Raw genomic sequence first — 18,875 nt, 5'->3', positions numbered from 1 at the left:
GATTTGGTTAACTATTTCCTTTTCCTTGTTTGGGAAATAAAAACAATTCATTATTATTTTTTAAGTACAGTTGATTTACAGTGCTGTGTTACTTCCACTTGTACAGCAAAGTCATTCATACACACACACACACACACACACACACACACACACAAGCTGAAATCAAGATTGCTGGGAAAAATATCAACAAACTCAGGTGCAGATGATACCACTCTAATGGCAGACAGTGAAGAGGAACTAAAGAGCCTCTTGATGAGGGTGAAAAGCTGGCTTACAATTCATCACTCAAAAAATGAAGATGGCATCCAGTCCCATCACTTGATTACAAATAGATGGGGAAAAAGTGGAAACAGTGACAGATTTTTTTTTCTCGGGCTCCAAAATCACTGTGGACAGTGACTATAGCCACAAAAGTGAAAGATGCTTGCTCCTTGAAAGAAAAGCTATGACAAACCTAGACAGTGTATTAAAAGCAGAGACATCACTTTGCCAACAGAGGTCCATCTAGTCAAAGCTGTGGTTTTTCCAGTCATCATGTATGGATGTGAGAGTTGGACCATAAAGAAGGCTGAGCACTGAAGAATTGATGGGTTCAAACTGTGGTGTTGGAGAAGACTCTTGAGAGTCCCTTAGACAGCAAGGAGATCAAACTGGTCAATCCTAAAGGAAATCAATCCTGAATATTCATTGGAAGTACTGATGTTGAAGCTGAGGTGCCAATACTTTGGCCACCTGATGTGAAGAGCCAACTCATTGGAAAAGACCCTGATGTGGGGAAAGATTCAGGACAAGAGGAGAAGGGGGTGACAGAGGATGAGATGTTCAGATGGCATCACCGACTCAATGGACATGAGTTTGAGCAAACTTAGGTAGATAGTGAAGGACAGGGAAGCCTGGTGTGCTGTAGTTCACAGGGTCGCAGAGTCAGACATGACCTAGTGACTGTAAACAACAACATTCTTTTTCCAGATTCTTTTCCCTTTTAGGTTTTCTTTTTTTTTTTTTAATTGAGTGTAGTTCTCTATCCTATACTGTAGGTCCTTGTTAGTTGTCTGTTTTACAGTGTGTATTTGAGGATTCTACTTTAAAATATTACTTTTTGGTGGATTTGTAAGTGACATATATCCCAGAGATAAAGAGACTCTTGCATCAACTCACTCATTTTACAGATGAGATGCCAAATGACTGGTCCAGTGTTGGCCATGTACTCTTGCTGTTCTTTGTATTGACTTTTCAAAGATCAGCTCAAATTGGTGGCCAGTTCTTATCGATGGAAAAGATATCATGGTATACTAACTTCATCTCTTTTTCCTATTTTTGTTTTTTCTTGAACTTGATATATGATTTACCTTTTTAAAAATTGCCTTGTGTTAGAAGACTGAACCAAAGGACAACTCAAGTCCTTGTATTTGCCCTCACAAATACCTGGAACTTAAGTGGGGCAGGCCTCAGGGCACTTTTCCTGTGGTTCCTCCAGTCCTGCGTGTTTGTCACTGTCTAAGGGAGACATCATTGGTTGCAAGGGCTCTTGCTTTTGATGCTTGGCAGTATGTATTTTTTTGAGAAAAATGTATATTAAAGATGGTTAACAGGCACTTTTTTTGTTCTTTCAATTTTCTGTTTCAAAATAATTTCAAACTACAGAAAAGTTGCAAGAATAAGAATAGTAAAGAACACCCATATGATTTGCTCATTTCTTAGCAAATTACTTCATTTGCTTTAATCATATGTTCTCTGCCTCCATCTCTAGATATCTGTCTCTCTATAAATATCTGGTAGGAGAATAGCTATTTAGGCAGAGAGGGAGAGAACAAACATGTGTGCTTTTCTTCTGAGCCATTTGAGGGTAAGTTGTATACATCATGACTGTTTTTTTGAAGTCCCTAAAAAAACTCCTCATAACTGTTCTTTTCCACGGATATCTTTAGTAAAAGGCAAAAGACATATATGATTTGAAGAGAGACTAGAGTGTTATCAAGCACAAACTTTTTTGCTAAAGGTGAAAATAAGAGCATTTGTCAACCTTTCAACTTCATAAAGTTTTAAATGAACAATGAAAGAATATGTGTTATTACCATACCTGCTAAGCTGAATATTCTGTTTAAAATCTGTCAGGTCTTTTTTTTTTTTCCTGACAGTGTATGAACCTGGGACCTCATCAGTTTTGATTCAACTGAAATATATTTCTCAGAGGAAGAAATAGCCTATGTGTCTTATGTAAGTGTGTAGTCAGCTGTAATGGTTAATGTACAACCTCCCTTGAAAACTATTTTACAAGCAAAATGTTGACACAGTTTTAATTATAGCACTCGAGTGAGCACTGTTGTAATTTTTAATATTCCTCCATCGTAACATTTTCATTGTTCTGGTAGAGCAATGTACTCTGATCTTATGTCCCTAGTTTCTGCTGCTTTTGAATAAGATTGTTGCCTTTTTGAACAGAAATCTTTCATTTCATCTCAAAGAGGAGAATAAAGCTGTAAAATTCTGTGCGTTTATTTATTAATATGAACTTTCCTCTATGTCAGTCATTATTCTGGTGTAGTATGTCACTATTTAGAGCTTTAACATGACTCATATTAAATAAATGAGCTTCTGTGTAGTCGAACATGGCAAGTCTCAACACCTGTTCACTTGCATGAGGGAAACTTTCCCCATTTTTCAGCTGAAGAAACTGTGTATAGTATTTAAAGGGTATCTTGCTAAAGTGTTAACAGTTTATTGAAATTTAAGGTATTATAAAATAACATGAGTTCGTGTACCTGAACACAACATCTATAACAGTCAGTGCAGCTTCCCTTTGAGGCCATGTATCAGAAGATGGTGAGCATCCTCGATCCTCTGTTTAGAAGGGAAACTTCTCTCTGTGCGTTGTCACTCATTCCATTAACATGCGCTCTGCTCCCCACTCCTTGTTTCCCAAGCACTCTTTTAACATGCCAGGTTCGTTGGTGGAGCCTCAGGAATTCCAGATGGTTGCTGACTTGCTTTTATGCCCTTCCTTTGTTCCTTTCTGAATTTGCAGAAGTGTGGAATTTGTGCTGCCTCTTGGTCACTGAGGGGAGACGGGTGCCCTGGCTTATCTCAGTAGGATGACAGGACTGGCAAGGATATAGACACTTGTGCCTTCACAGCAGGGCGCCTGCAAAAGGCAGGTCTCAGTTTTCTCCATCAACAAAGCAGTTTGCAACCAAGTTTTAGAATAAGAGAGTAATTATAGCTGCCCTGGGCCAAGGGGGTAGAGTCAGACTGTGGGCAAAAATGCCGCTTCTTGCTTTCTCAGCTTTGGCTGATGAATTCTGTGATGCGAACATCCTCCTCAGTGAAAAAGAATACTGGTGAACCAAGAGAAGGAGTTATTGCTTTCAACATGGCTTTATCTTTTGTTAGTGTTGGTTAAAAATTCGATCACTCATCTGATGAGAACTGCTTTGTAAAGGTCATTTTAATATATATATTTGCAAGATATTAAAGGCAGTTTTATGGAAGAGTGCATTGATATGTATTCTTGGATTTGGGATAACTTCCTAATTCATATATTTTCCAGAGAATATGTGAATACAAAATTTCTTATCGCTTTGGCATTGCTTTGGGGGTCATGTTGGGCAGTACACATACATGTGGACATATATAAGCAGAGCTAGATTTCAAAACAGCAGCTTCTTTCAAAGGATCAGGAATTTTATATTTTAAAACAGCAGCTTCTATCTCAGTGTGTTTGAGCAAGAACAGTAAAGGAATTTGGATCACAGCTTGAGGGCTTATCATGTTAGGAATGTGACGTTTGTTCATATATTTGACATATTTGTGAAATACATCTAAATAGGTTTCATACTTTAATTGAATCAGAAAATTTTGCATAATTTAAAATTATATACTTTTATATTTAGTATTATATATTCTATTCATAGAATAGCAATCAGTGGGGATACATTGAGAAAACCAAAAAGAGGGGACTATTTTCCATATATTTTTGAGCCAGGTTTAGTTAACAGGGGATAACCTAAAATTTAAATGTATATTCCCATTAAAAAGTGAGACAGAAGTTCAATACTCAGAGGAGCCTGTTCCTCTAAAGACTTGTTCTTTACTTACAAGCTCTATAATTAGCACCATTAAATCATGGTTTTTATGCAAAAATAATCCATAAATGAGAGTAATTGAAAAACACTTTCACCTATCTAAAGCAAAGCATGCATTTTTAAAAAAACTGACTTTTTTCTCTAATTTAGACAATACGGAAGTTGGGTTTGGTTTTGAGTGCCTGGATTCTATCTTAAAATAATTTTTGATGGACAAATAATGATTATATGATATAATAGAACATATTTATAATTTGAAAACGGCATTTCTGGTTCCAGCTTTTCCATTAATCAGCTGCATGACTTAGAGTATGTCAAATAACTTGTCGAGCTTTGATTTCTCTTTATAAGATTTAGAAGTTTGAGCCAAACATACTCAAAAGTTTCTTCTTGCCCTGATATTTTACAGTTTATTTGTGGGATTAGCATATTACAATGTTCATTGCATTGCTAAGAATTTCAAATGGTGGGAGTAAAACGAGGACCATATAGAAATAAGTCCAGTGCAGTGCATGCTGCCTTGTGAAGTTTTGAGAGCTTATAAGGGCTTTATAGGAAAGCCACAAAGATGAGATAATGAAATAGGAAATTGAAGCCTATGATAGATCAGTCATGTCTAACTTTTTGCAACCCCATAGACTGTAGCCCTCCAGGCTCCTCTGTCCATGGGGATTCTCTAGGCAAGAATACTGGGGTGGGTTGCCATGCCCTCCTCCAGGGCATCTTCCCAACCCAGGGATCAAACCCAGGTCTGACACATTGCAGGAGGATTCTTTACTATCTGAGCCACTGGGGAAGCCTACAGATAGACAGATATGGATATATACAGAATCTGATGTCATTGGTCCAAAAGAAATATGAGAAATATCCTAAGAATAGTTATAAAGAATTTTCCATTATGCACCAAATATGAATAGCCTACTCTGTACTAGACATTGTTTTTATCAAGAAACTGAGAGATATATTGACACTGGAATAAGCAGTAGCAAATGCTCCTTTGAGGAAGAAACAATTGTCCATCAGGGCAAGATGAAATGGATTGGGTAGGCAAGGTGCTTGGGAGATCTCTTGTGGTCTTTGGAGGTGGCAGTCCCTGTGTTTCAGATGCTTTAGGAAATACCTTGCCTAATGCTGTTTCCTAAGTACTCTTTGATCTGTCCTTTCAAACTGAATCCTTGTGTTCTTTTCCACTATTGCTGTCTTTGTCACCTAAGCAAGTGAGAGATAAAACTTTCACTATATGCTCATAGCCCACCAGTTAAAATTTTCTAGAAATTAGGGTGATGGGAATGTCAGTGTGTCAGAATACTAAGATAGAATAGGATTTTTGCCTTCCCTGAGTTATGCTTTCTAGGTGTAGTATCACCAAAAACCAAAAGTTCCTTAAATAAACATTTGCAAATATAAGCTCCAAAATACACTACAAAGTTACCTGTGGTCTTTGTGTTTCATGATGCCCAATGATGAATCAACCTTCTGTGTATACTATAGTTTCTAGTGGTGGTGGCTTAGTCCTAAGTCATGTCTGATGCTGCAACCCCATGGACTGTAGCCTGCCAAGATCCTCTGTCCATGGGATTTCCCAAGCAAGAATACTGCAGTGGGTTACAATTTCCTTCTCCAGGGTATCTTCCTGACCCAGGGATCAAACCCAGGTCTCCTATGTTTCAGGCTGATTTTTTACTGACTGAGCCACCAGGGAAGCCCTAGAATAGTTTCTATTCTAAACCTCTTAAATGGCTCCAGGATTGCGTGTACCACCTTGCCCTAAATTCAACATGGCAATGACTAGTGCTCTAGTGAGGTTCATGGTATAGAAGTGATTTTAAGGTAGCTCATTGTTTTGGATTTTCTTTGCCATTTCTTCCATTATCTGGATAAGTAAGAGTTATCCATGGTTTCAGTGATTTTTCTCTTTTATATTGTCACCACAGTGAAAACTGAGTACGACAACACTTTTACTTTTGTTTATGTATTATCGCAAAAGCAAAACTGCAGAGTGTTTATATGGCTTCCTTTATGCCATCAGAATCAGGTGCTGATTTATAGAGCCAAGGTCTGAAAGTATGCTGTCTTGCCTATAGTAAGAGCTTATCCATCTTACTATAAAGGAAACACATTGTCTTACCCATAGTATTAGCTACACATGCCCTATATCTTTATTAAAGCATCCTACTTAAGTTTCAGTTGATTTTAAGCCTTTTAAAATTTGAAACAGCAGACTTAGTTGACTCGAATACAGCAGCAGTTTACAGTCTCATGGATGGGAATCTGTCTAAAACCTTCCTGCTCAAAATGTGGTTCATGGACTAGCAGCATACACATCACCTGGGAGATGGTAAGAAATGTGGATTTGCAATCCTTCTCTTCCTCCTACTGAATCAGAATCTGTATTATGACCAGAAACCCCAGGTAATTCATACACATGTTAGGTTTGAGAAGCACTGGATTTAAATCTATCCAGGTGAGATTGGTTTGAATTTGGCAGAACTGTAAGTTTTATTTACCTTTGATCTGGAGAAAAGATAAACCCAACAGGTAGGAATGACTGTGTAGTGTGAAAATATTTATAAATAATAAATGTGTGAAAATTATATGAGAAATGTGAGAAGTTAGGTATAAGTTAGGCAGTAAGTAAGAAAAAAGAGCCCAGAAAATGCAGACTAAATGTATGTGCACAAAGTTTTCTGTAATACATAATATTTGGGGAAATTGAGCATGGACCCTCTCATGATATTTGTGATGTAAGGGGTGATAAGTAGACAGAAAGCCAGAAATGAATCAGTGATAGATCACAGTGGTCACTGTTCCACCGCACGTTTGTTTCCTTAGAAATTTTCTTAACAGCAGAGCCTGGCCGTGTCGTATGTTCCTTTCACACAGTAAGTGACAATGTTCACTAGAAAGATCAAGGTAGATTGGACAGTGTTAAGAGATGGGCTGGAAGATTGATTAGGGCATGGGAAGAACTGATTTATGAGGAAGGAGGAAAGTAATTAAATGGACAGCACTGTGCTATAAAAAGAGGCTATAGAGACATGAGCATTTATTTGGTAATTCTCCAGAGCTGTTTTCCTGTAGTATCCATGTGCAAGATGCACATTAGGCTCTAAGGAGTCTGAGAAGTTTGTTACAAAACAAAGCAATACCAGCTGGAATGACTCAAATTAGGAGCAATATGAAGGATCAAGTTTCAGAAAATTTTACCTGGTACAGAAGGAGTGACCTTCAGTGGGATGACTTTGTCTCTGAAAAGTTTTGAAAGCTCTGTGGGACAAAGAATGGAAAATCATTTATTAAGTTGTAGAATTATCTCCCCAGGGAAATAATTGGAACCCATTTCTTGAAACTTCTAAAATTAGGGTGGAGGAAAACCAGGATGTTGCTTGTGGGAAAACTCTCCATTTCTGGCAGAGACCTGGTGATTGATGAGTGACCTGTTTCCTCTTCACTATCTTTGATTATTACTGTCTTACTGTACACAGGTAAATTTTTTCATCAAGCTAGTATCTTATTTAAATAAAAAAAAAATACTAGTTTCTGGAAAAACAGCTAGAGTGTCACTCATCTGCCCTCCATGGTGTCTGCCTGTGTGGCATCTGTAGGTTGCCTGGCACCCAATGACATTCTTTTTCCATTTCTCTTCACTCATTCATTAAGAGATGCAATTTAGCATATATTGGAAGCAGATTCACTGGCTACATTCTCTTCATCTGGAAAACTAAAAAGACATGCCCGTAATATGCCTTGCCTTTTGGAGCCCTTTGTCAAATGTATACACGTCAGAAATTATCTAATGCTTCAGAGAGTTTAGCAATCCTTTTCACCAGGATGAAAACCCGGCGCATGTTTGTCAAAGAGTAATGGCCTGAGGCCATGACATTTCCTTCTCTCTCTGTAGCGTTTTTTCTCTAGTGCAGTGAGTCAGCTGAAAAAGGAAGCCCAGAACCCCAGTTCCATTGGTCAGAAAGCAAGTAAAACACAGCAAAATTATTCAGTATTCCCTTTATTTTTTATGTTAATTCCTTCAGGTCCACATTTATATTGCTTAGGAGATCAAGTTTAATATAGGTACTATTAAGAATAAAGGGCTTCCCTCGTGCCTCAGCTGGTAAAGGATCCGTCTGCAATGTGGGAGACTTGGGTTTCTATCAAATATGTTGATTGGAATTATTAGATATACTTCTTTATGCTGGTGTTTGGAAAACTTTGCCAAACTTAAATATTAAGTCACATTAATTAACTTACTTTTAAGTGGTCCATATCATGAATTGACTTTTTATTGCTATTGTTTTCTAAACTATTATTCAATTTTGTTATTTATGACTTAATGTGCCTGCTTTAGTTAAAAGAAATTCTATTTTTCTGTAGCCAAAAGTTTTTACTTTTTCCTTCTTGAAAGATTTCTAGACCTCAACAAAAAGGCTAGGATTAAACTCTGCTCTTATGTCCATATATGAAGACAATTTCCTCTATATCCTGTTTTTATGAAAATAGCTCTATCAAATTGCTGTATCTTACAGTGCAAACAACAACTGTCTTCAAAACGAAAACTAATTGAGAAAAAATAAAATTAATAAATTTCGATCTTTCTTTTTCTTCTCTTGCTTCCTGACTGATACACCTACCAAAGGAGCAGGGTAAAATAAGTCCTTTTTCTTTTTAAATCATGCTACTAGTGTCATATTGATTTTCTCTCAAGTACACCCTCTGGTCTCAGATGCTCACATATTTTCTCACATTACTCATATTGATACAGCACCTTGACTCACTGGTTGACATATGTTGCTTACACTGATAACACGGTTCACTGTTGACACTTCCTGGTGGTGGGGGGCACCAAGCCTCTTATGCCTAAAACCCAAGAGAACAGGCTGTTGCTCCACCATATTCTCATTTTTTGAAAAGTAATTATTGTTCACCCCAAGTGATACTTTAAGTCTTGTCAATTTTACTTAATAATGTTCCTAATCTCTCCAACAGTGTTTTGAGTTCTTTTGTGTCTCTGCTAATGCAGAAAGGGGAAAAAATATCCCTCAACTGGGTATCACAATATTTGAGTGTTACATGGTTTGTAAGGAAAAAAAGTAAATTATGAAGTGTCTGAAAGAATACATGGCAAGGCCTGTGCGCCCCCTTGCTTTGGCTCTTTCTTACCTCTGTGCTCTCTCCACCTCCCTGCCTCTGTTTCAGCTAGCCGTGAGGTGGTTGGAACACAGCTGCCATTACCAGTACATGGATGAGCTCCTGCAGTATATCCGCTTCGGCCTCATGGACGTGGATACGCTTCACACAGTTGCCCTGTCCCACCCCCTGGTCCAGGCAAGCGAGACGGCAACAGCTCTGGTCAACGAGGCCCTGGAATACCACCAGAGCATCTACGCACAGCCCGTGTGGCAGACTCGCAGGACCAAACCGCGGTTCCAGTCAGATACCCTGTACATCATTGGTGGGAAGAAGCGTGAGGTCTGTAAAGTCAAGGAACTCCGGTACTTCAATCCTGTGGATCAGGAGAATGCCCTCATCGCTGCCGTGGCCAACTGGAGTGAGCTGGCTCCCATGCCCGTGGGGAGGAGCCACCACTGCGTGGCGGTCATGGGGGACTTCCTGTTTGTAGCAGGAGGCGAGGTGGAGCATGCCAGTGGTCGGACGTCTGCTGTGAGGACTGCCTGTCGCTATGACCCCCGCAGTAACTCCTGGGCAGAGATAGCACCCATGAAAAACTGCCGGGAGCATTTTGTGCTGGGAGCCATGGATGAATACCTCTATGCTGTCGGGGGCAGAAATGAACTGCGTCAGGTTCTGCCTACTGTGGAGCGATATTGCCCCAAGAAGAACAAGTGGACTTTTGTCCAGTCCTTTGACCGGTCCCTGTCCTGTCACGCTGGATATGTGGCTGATGGTCTTCTTTGGATATCAGGTAGAACATGCTTCATGGATTGGATTTATTACAAAACACTTTCATTCATAAATTGAAAAGTCAAGCTTTGGTAGTTGTGGCCACATGTGTCGGAACAATTCAGCCAAGGAGGCCATTTTAGCTAATTCACATTCATTTACTGGGCACCTGTTTCTATAGAGAGCAGTGTAAGGGGAAGTAATTGACCTTTCTGTGACTTTCTGAGTGATTAGTGGGGTAAAATTTCAAAAATGGAAATTAATGGCCCATTACATCTCTTTTTCTACCAAACCTTCTATTGTTTAGATTGTCAGCTTTTCATATTCATGGATTGTATTGCACTCCTTGTGGTCCTTTGCTTTTCCTTTCACCTTGGGCTGTCTGAGTAGGAGCCATTCTATCAAAGACAGGGCAGGTGAAGAAAAGCCCAGTTAATCCATATGGATGGGTATAGCAGTGGGACTAGATCCAGGTCAGAGCCATTGCTGTGCATTGAGAGAAGAGGTTTAAATTATTGGCTAAAATAACATTTTCTTTTTATCTGTGAATTATAGTTTCTCGTGTCATCCCAGTTCTTTATTCCTATTTACTTTCCCATTCTTCCTAATTATTTGGGTGTTATTATTATTTTACTTTTTTTTTTTGTATTTGGTTTTCTTGGAAGGCTTTTGATTATTGAAAAAGAAGAGATACTAATATAATGAATCCCATGCTCCTATAACCCAGCTTCAGCAGGTACCTGCTCGGGGCCAGTCTTGGCTCATTCACACTCACATGCCACTTCCAGCTTCTCATGGCTGCCTTTGCACTGCTACAGAAGGAACCTGTGAGGCATGTGTTATTAACATCACATTATCAACTTGTGTTTCCAATCCTGTTATTGAAAAAAACCTCATATGTACTCCTTTGAAAGGTTTGCCTATTAGGGAAGAAAGTTGCATTTCCTCTCAGTTGGAGGATACTCATTTTGTGACCCAAATGGAACTTGTTAGGTTTCTGTGTCAAGGACAAAGAGGAATAGCCAAATCAAATAAATACTAAGAGTAACTTAGAGATGTTTGTACTTGGAAGAAACAATCACTTTTAAGGACACTAATGAAGACTTCTCAGTTTCCTTCAGTAATCTTCTCTAGTTTAAAATCTGCTCCAACAAAATTCTCCCTTGCATTTAAAGTAAATTCACTGGACTCTGCCCATTTTTCCTTCTGCTATCTTCAGTAACTAGGGAGACAGCTGTAGTTTTGGCGTCTCTGGGTAGGTGCCTCAGTTATTGGCAATTCACTGATTTTTATTGAATAAACCTGGCTCATGTCTGGATTTAATTGCTCAATAATTAATGAATGAAGATTGAGACCAAGGAAGAGGGTAAATGAGGATAAATTACTGGTCCTGTATACCAAATCAACATTCGATATGAGTGTGTATGCTATTATATGTCGATATAGATAAGACCTCATTTATCTGGTGACTTACCCCTTTTTCTTTAAGTATATATTTCAGCAGTTAAGAAAAAAGCCACCAGGAGTATATCCTGTTAGATTTGTTGAAGAAACCTTCAACTTGGCTACAAGAGAGTCATTGCTATCAAAAGAATGGATCTGTACTTCACTTAGATAACAAAACAATGATGGATTTATAAAATCAGTGTACTTTAATTTATATTGTCTTCCAACTTAACATTCCTTCCATTGACTCATTCAGTTTTCACATATGGCTAGGTATTGCATTCCTAAATTTTGCATTGCATTTTCTAAATTTTGTATAAACTTCTCATAATTTAATGATTATTCCGTATTTTTAATTTTGGCTATAAAACTTTTTAAAAAATGCTGAAGTTTCCCTTACATAGTCTTAGAGGTATAACTACTTAACACTTTCTTGAGTGAGGCCTTAAGAAAGCAGAGAAGCTTATCTTAGCCTAGATCTAGATCTCTCAACCAGGTATCTAGCTGACTTCTCTCTCCATGTGGGTCTGTATGTTTCCGTTTCCGTTTTATTAAATGTATCAATTTATTTCAGTTCCTGCTGCTGTATCACTTGGTTTTTTCCCTACTATGAAAGGAAATAATTTCCTTTGTTCTCTTTTTGCACTAATATATTCTGCCTGTGTTAACCATACTTAATGAAAACAATCACAATTTTCTCAAGTTTGTTTCTCCCTACTGTGTACTTGAGATGAAAAGCTTACTTCCCTGTGTACAGTACAATACCTTTAGTTGGAAAGAAGAGGAAATCATCAGTGACATTTCTGATACCTTCAGTCATCTGCCTATTTCCTCAGGCCCAGCTTATAATAAATCAGTTGTGAATCTAACCATGGATAGGAAAGGGTTGCTAGGGGCCCTTTAAAAAAAAAAAAGGGTATATAGTTCACCCTGTCTCTGATTTAGAAGTGTTAACCTGATTTCTTTTTGGAGTAGATAAAAATATTTCAGGATATTCCTTATCCTTTACCAAATAATTAATTTTTTCCAGTTTAATTGATGGTGGATTGGGTCATTGGCATCCTTCTGGTATTTTGTAAACTTTGCCTGGGGTGATGCGGATTTTAGGGGCTTATTTTTGTTCCATAGAACACAAAATGAATGTTTCTTTAGAGACTCAGTATTTCCAGTGTGCTCACTCTCTTCTCGATACTCTCTCCCCTTCACTGTCCATTTTAGGATCAGGACATCTAGAAACCTGCCCCTGGTTTTTAAAATGAGACAAGCAGAGATGAATTCAGAAAATCGGGCTGTGCAGATATGCCCATTAGCATGTGATTTAAGATGTTAGAGACAGTCAGATTTTACAGGCTCCTCTAGCATATGACATCGTGACCCAGTTCACAAACGCGCACATCATTTCTAGTTGAAATCACAATCCTGAAGTAAGCATTAAGTATCCTGCTGTTGTACTTTTTAAAGGCATGCTCTCCATTGTAAGAGATTGTTTGTGATTACTGAAAAGATCCTTTTTCTGTGCGTGAAAGTGAATCCCGAACTCATCTTGCAAAATAACTTACTTTTCATTTTTGTCAAATGGCAGCAGAATAATGGGACACTAACCACAAAATTAGTGCCTTAAAACTACAAAGACAAGACAGATGGTACTGCATTTCCTCACAAGTGGCACTTAGTGCTGTCTTTATTCTCTCAGCAAATGGTCTATCCTTATTAAGTCAGTGCTGGATCATGGATACATAAGATTAAATCAGCAAACACACTTCCTACCCTCTAGGAGTGGACAATCAAAGAGTTTTTTCCAGCTATTTCATTTGTGAAAGAACATTTGCTAGGGCTTCTTTAACTCCCTAGAATATATGTTTATTTTCATCTTGATTAAATTTAGATGAAGTTTGCATTTGTCCCGTTTAAAATAACTTTTATTTATTCAAACCCACTAAAGGGACTTTAATTTTTCTGGTATTTGTTATAATTAGAACAATATAAAATATAGCCAGCATTTTGAAAATGCCACAGCTATAGCTTTAATGTGCAAATACTATTGCATCTAAAGAAACTGTATACAAAATGTTGGGGACAAGCAGGGGACATGACTGAGGCTGGTTGAGTTCACAGACTGAGGGCTCACACACGTATGAAACTTGCTCCACTCTTTACCAACCAGCAAACTGAGCAAGTTTCCTCACCTCCTTGAGTCTGGTTCTGGGCTAGTGCTGCAGCCACAAAGACACAAAGGCAGGTCCCATGCTGGGGCTCACGGTTTTTAAATGGATGATGACAGTGTCGCATGATGTGTGTGTGATGAGAGATGTCTTCCCAAGATACAGAATTAGCGTGAAGCAGGGAGGAATCAGTGTAGGGGAGCCAGAGGCTTTATGAAAGTTTGTGGCATCTTCAGCTTCACTTAGCCCCAGGTCCTTTGGCTGCTTCCTACTTGCCCATTAACCCCTCCCTGTGCTCAGGCTTGGGCTTCATGGTCCAACCATTTCCATAACTCTCTTAGTCTCTGGCAAGCACCCAGTGTTGGAAAAACCCTGTGGTCCACTTTGTTACGTGTACCTGGGCAGCTAAGCTCAGAGAGAGGAGGCCAACTAAGCGGGGTTTGGTATATATATCTGCTCAGCCCCCAAGTCCTCTCTATACCCCATCACTAGAGTCTCATCTACCCTCCTTCACTAGCTTCCTGCCTCCTGTTTCTCAGAGCAAACGGAAGGGAAGTGAGGAGGTTCTCGCAGCAAATTAAGTACGAGAAGGTAGTGAAGAGTGCGAGGAGCCAGAGGAGCCAGAGATGGTCTGGAAAGGGGCAGAAGATTGGGAAACACTAGCGAGGAGCATGCAGAGGAAGGGGAACAAAGGAAGGAGCCTGAGAATGTGCGATGGCAAGGCCAGAGGAGGAGGTGCCTCATAGAAACCAAAGCCAGAGCAGAAGAGTGGGTGAGAGGTGTCCAATACTGTGAGGACATCCAAGTTCAGAACATTTCCTCTGCATTTTTCAGCCAGAACCTACTTGGTAGTTTTATTGGAAGCAGGTTCAGGAGAATGAGAGAAGGTAGAAGCTAGAAGGCAGTGGTCAAATGTGTGGATGGAGAGTGAAGAAGTGAAAGCTGCAAGTATAGGCCACCTTTGCACAACGCTGGGATTTCATCAAAACTTGACTCCCTGAACTTGAGCCTTCCCCTCAACTTTCTTATTACCATGCTCCATCCTGCAGGGAGAGATGGTACTGTGCTAGGTACACACATACTTCAGTCTGGGTGACAGCCATACTTTTCATTATAAATTAATAAATAACATTTTGGCTTTAGGAAGAATAAAGGAGGAAAGATGGAAGGAAAGACAAAGAAGTTTGGCTGAGAGAATGGAGATTAGCTAGAGGAAAAAAAAGCTTTTTTTGAGGAATGAGTGCATAAAGCAAATTTATAGCTAGGGGGAAGGACAGAGTGAATTTGAAGTGAAGGACTAGGGGCACCTTCTGGTTGGTAAGTGCTGAGAGCAGCTCATAGGTACCAGAAGTGGGAATAAGTGTGGGGGATACAGTATTGACTGCAGACACAGGGTCCCAGACAGGACAGTGGAAGTTAGGAAGGGGATCAGGCTTGGACAGGAGGAGAGAGCACCCCCCAGCTCCAGGGCAGGGTGCAAGCTGGGTGTGGACCTAGATGAGCTCAGAGAGGAGGGGCAGGGACCTGATGAGGGTCAAGCGAGAAGCAGAGTTGTTGGTGGAGGTCGTGCCATTTCAGGATCAGGAAGAGGGCCTGAGGACAGTGGACTTGGGAAAAGTTTCTGAGAGAAAACAGAGGGAATTAACATGTTTATACAAATTGTGTCAGAACCCATGCTAAATTAGAAACCACAAAATTATGGTATCCCAGTATGCAAATAGCTGTTCTATTTTTTGGTGGTACTCAGCAGAGTTGATGAGGGCAAATCCTTGAATTCACTCACGATGGAAAGTTTTTAGACTGGGAATGGCCCAGAGGATCTACTGTAAGAGTTCAGCATGCTGGGATCCTAGTTAGGCGGGGTCCAGGGCCTCAGGGTTGCTTGAGGGAGAAATAAGTTTGTTGTGATGTGGAATGACTGCCTAAGAGGCTCTGTTTCTTGCTCCTGAGGAGGAGTTTGGGGCTTGATAGCTTGACATTCCACTAAAAAGTTCCTGAAGTGTTAGTCGCTCAGTAGTTGTATCTAACTCTTTGCAACCCCATGGACTGTAACCCACCAGGCTTCTCTATCCATGGGATTTCCCAGGCAAGAATACTGGAATGGGTTGTCATTTCCTTCTCCAGGAGATCTTCCCAACCCAGGGATCGAACTGAATCTCCTGCATTCCGGGCAGATTCTTTACCCTCAGTTTCTAGTAAGCTGGAATTCCACTAAGAATGAAATAATGTTTTTGTTGTTTTAGGTCCTAGCAGCTAGCTAGTCCCAGCAGTTACTTTTTCTTCTGTTGTTCCCCCTCCCTCCACCCACCAGTTATGCTCCAGCCTTTACTACTCCCCATTTGAAAGAGATTAAAACAAAACCATTATAGTATTATACTGAGATGGAAGCCAAACAGAAATGAACCATTCTATAATGCTTTTAAAAGACCTAAATGGTTCAAAGAAAGCAATCAGATCACTTATACATTCTCCAAAATAATCACCAAAGCTTTCATACTAAACTGACTTCCTTTTATTCTGAAGCAGCATTTGGTTTCCCCTCACATTGCCCCTGAAGAAATGAGGCTTAAAGAGGTTAAGTGGTTTTTTTGGATAATGCAGTGATTATTTGATGAAGAAGGAATTTGATTTCTGTGTCTCTGGTTTTTGAAAACCATACTTTTCCCATGAAACCACACAAATCAGTTACAACAAAGAAAGATCTCAAAAACAGATACTTACATTGTAAAAAGAACTTCCAAATGGCGTGACTGAAAGTAAAAAGAACTTCCAAATGGCGTGACTGAAAGTTAATGATACGCAGAATAGTTCATACCTGGACATTTGTGTAGGATCAATGATCATTTGATTGTCTTTAATTAACTGACCATCTTAGGGCACAGAGTTGTGTTTCTATAGTTTAGATTCTGAAACAGAAATGATATAAAGTTAAAATATATAAAGGAACAGTGATAATATGGACTACTATAAAGTATCAATATATTGGCTTAGATTAGAACATTGTTTTCTGAAAGGATTACATATAATGGCCTTTCAAATTGGTAGCTTTAGTAGGTTAAAAAAAAAAAAACAGTGATTGGCTCCATTTCTTTTATGGCGAGAACAGTCTTTGTTGAGATGATCAATTTGTGTCTGTCTAGATGAATTTAGAAAAAGAAAGTAGAAAAAAGAGTGAGCTGAATTGTTCTACCTAAGAATATGAGAAATATGTCATTTTTCTTTATTCCCAAGAGGAGAGAAGAAGAGTAAAGCTATTGGGTGGGCCAAAAAATTTGTTCAATTTTAAGTGAAAATACATATTTTTCATTTTCACTAGGAACCTGATTGAAAAACCTATTCACTAATCAAATAAACTTTTTGGCCAACCCAATACATCATAGAAATAGGGAATTGGTTGAAGAGTTTGTGTAATAGCAGGAAAAAGGTAAAAGATTCAACAAGAACACAGCAAAGCCAGGACACTAGAGACAGGCAGTAGTGACCTTTAGAGTTTAATCCTGCTAGGAACCTGCAGAATCTTTGGAGGCAGGATTCCAGCTTTCTACAGAATGAGGAATTGGAGTTAAGAGTGGATTTTATTGAGATTTTAAAGGTTACCTGACATCTACATTGTAGTAGATGTTACCATCACTTATTATTTCACTTAGTTAAAATAACACATGGTGCATACTTTACATATTTTGGGTTACGAATTTATATCTGCTCACTCTAGGTGACATATATATATAGATATATATAATTTTTATTTTCAAGTGCATCAATCTTTTTGTTATAGGTATTTTATAAATTTGAGACTTTCTTTGCAGGATTTCAAATGTATTAATTACCTATCCATTTGTGTTGTTTCCTCAAGTGTGACAGAAATAATATGGATTCTAGTTTTAATTTAATGCATGGATTAAGGATGCTTCTATTCAAGATGCTAATTTAGTAGAAAGATTCTTGGCTTTAATTGTTTATGTGGCGGTATTAACACTCCCAAAATATGGGCAGTATAATATCATGTAAAAATAAGATAATAAAATGTTTATTTTCGCATTCATTATAAATATTCTCATGGTATCCCTTTTATCAAGGAATATTAATGAGTTTGGCTCTTTTAAAAAATGACTTATATGAACTGAAATAATGCCAGTTTATTCTTTTGATAATTAGACTATGAGTGTGAAGTTTTTAAAAATCTTTTGCAAATTGGAGCAAGTTTACATACAGAGCAGAAGCTAAAACTGTTAAAAAGGAAAAAGTCTTTGATACCCTTATAAACCGGTCAGTAATTCTGGTTATTAGAAAACACAACTATAAGGAATCTATTTCAGACTACAAAATTCATTCATTTATTAGTTCAGTATTCCACACTTACTTACTTTTTCAGTATTCCATATATATTCATTTGTACCTTTTATGAAAATGGTAAGAAACCTTTATGAACAAACTACTACAATATCATGGTAAACTTCCCTTTATGGATGGCTGCTATTCCAAGTACATTCATTCATCTGAAACCTAAGAGAGAGGTTTCAGTCTCCATTTTGCATAGGAGGAACCTGGGCTTGGCTGCTAAATGGCTTACCCAAGAATAGAGTCATAAAGGAGCTGTAACACAGCTTGTGCTGAAATTCTCCCTTCCCTACCCCCAGATTACTGTGAAGCTGGCACTGCAGGCCTTCAAGAGAGTTGCAAAGAACTCTAGATGGCTTTCCACAGTCTTGAACTGGCTGATGGAATTGCAGCCTGGAGCATATTCCCTAAGAGCATGGTTGTTGTTCAGTTGCTAAGTAGTTCCAGCTCTTTGAGACCCCATGGACTGCAGCACACCAGGCTTCCCTGTTCTTCACTATCTTCTGGAGTTTGCTCAAATTCATGTCCATTGAGCCAGTGATGCCATCCAACCATCTCATCCTTTATCACCCCCTTCTCTTCCTGCCCTCAATCTTTCCCAGCATCAGAGTCTTTTCCAATGAGTCAGCTCTTTGCATCAGGTGGCCAAAGTATTGGAGCTTTATTCTCTTGAGAGTCTTCTCCAACACAATTCGAAAGCATCAATCCTTTGGCGCTCAGCTTTCTTTATGGTACAGCTCTCATAACCATATAAGACTACTGGAAAAACCATAGCTTTGACTAGATGGACCTTTGTTGGCAAAGTAATATCTCTGCTTTTTAATATACTATCTAGGTTTGTCATAGCTTTTCTTCCAAGGAGCAAGCATCTTTTAATTTCATGGCTGCAGTTACCATCTGCAGTGATTTTGGAGCCCAAGAAAAGAAAATGTCACTGTTTCCACTTTCC

General features: G+C 38.8%; 1 protein-coding gene and 1 pseudogene across 19 annotated transcripts in view; one reads left to right on the top strand and one right to left on the bottom strand.

Annotated features, from left to right (window-relative positions):
* KLHL32 (kelch like family member 32) overlaps positions 1-18,875 on the top strand; it is a 209,616-nt gene that overhangs the window by 169,135 nt on the left and 21,606 nt on the right. For 16 of the 19 annotated variants that reach the window (XM_081530367.1, XM_081530360.1, XM_081530359.1 and 13 more), the window contains one exon: positions 9,276-10,002. In XM_081530367.1, the coding sequence (XP_081386493.1) occupies positions 9,276-10,002 (727 nt within the window). The remainder of the gene's footprint in view (positions 1-9,275; positions 10,003-18,875) is intronic. The other 3 variants (XM_081530372.1, XM_081530371.1, XM_081530370.1) reach the window with 1 other exon arrangement.
* Positions 1,863-1,972, bottom strand: LOC145522157 (U5 spliceosomal RNA; annotated as a pseudogene).

This window comes from Giraffa tippelskirchi, chromosome 9 (assembly GCF_054371585.1).
Source record: "Giraffa tippelskirchi isolate mGirTip1 chromosome 9, T2T-mGirTip1v1.2.pri, whole genome shotgun sequence".
NCBI lineage: Eukaryota > Metazoa > Chordata > Mammalia > Artiodactyla > Giraffidae > Giraffa > Giraffa tippelskirchi.
Note: the sequence above shows the minus strand (reverse complement) of the source record. Positions and strands in the feature narration are given on the sequence as shown.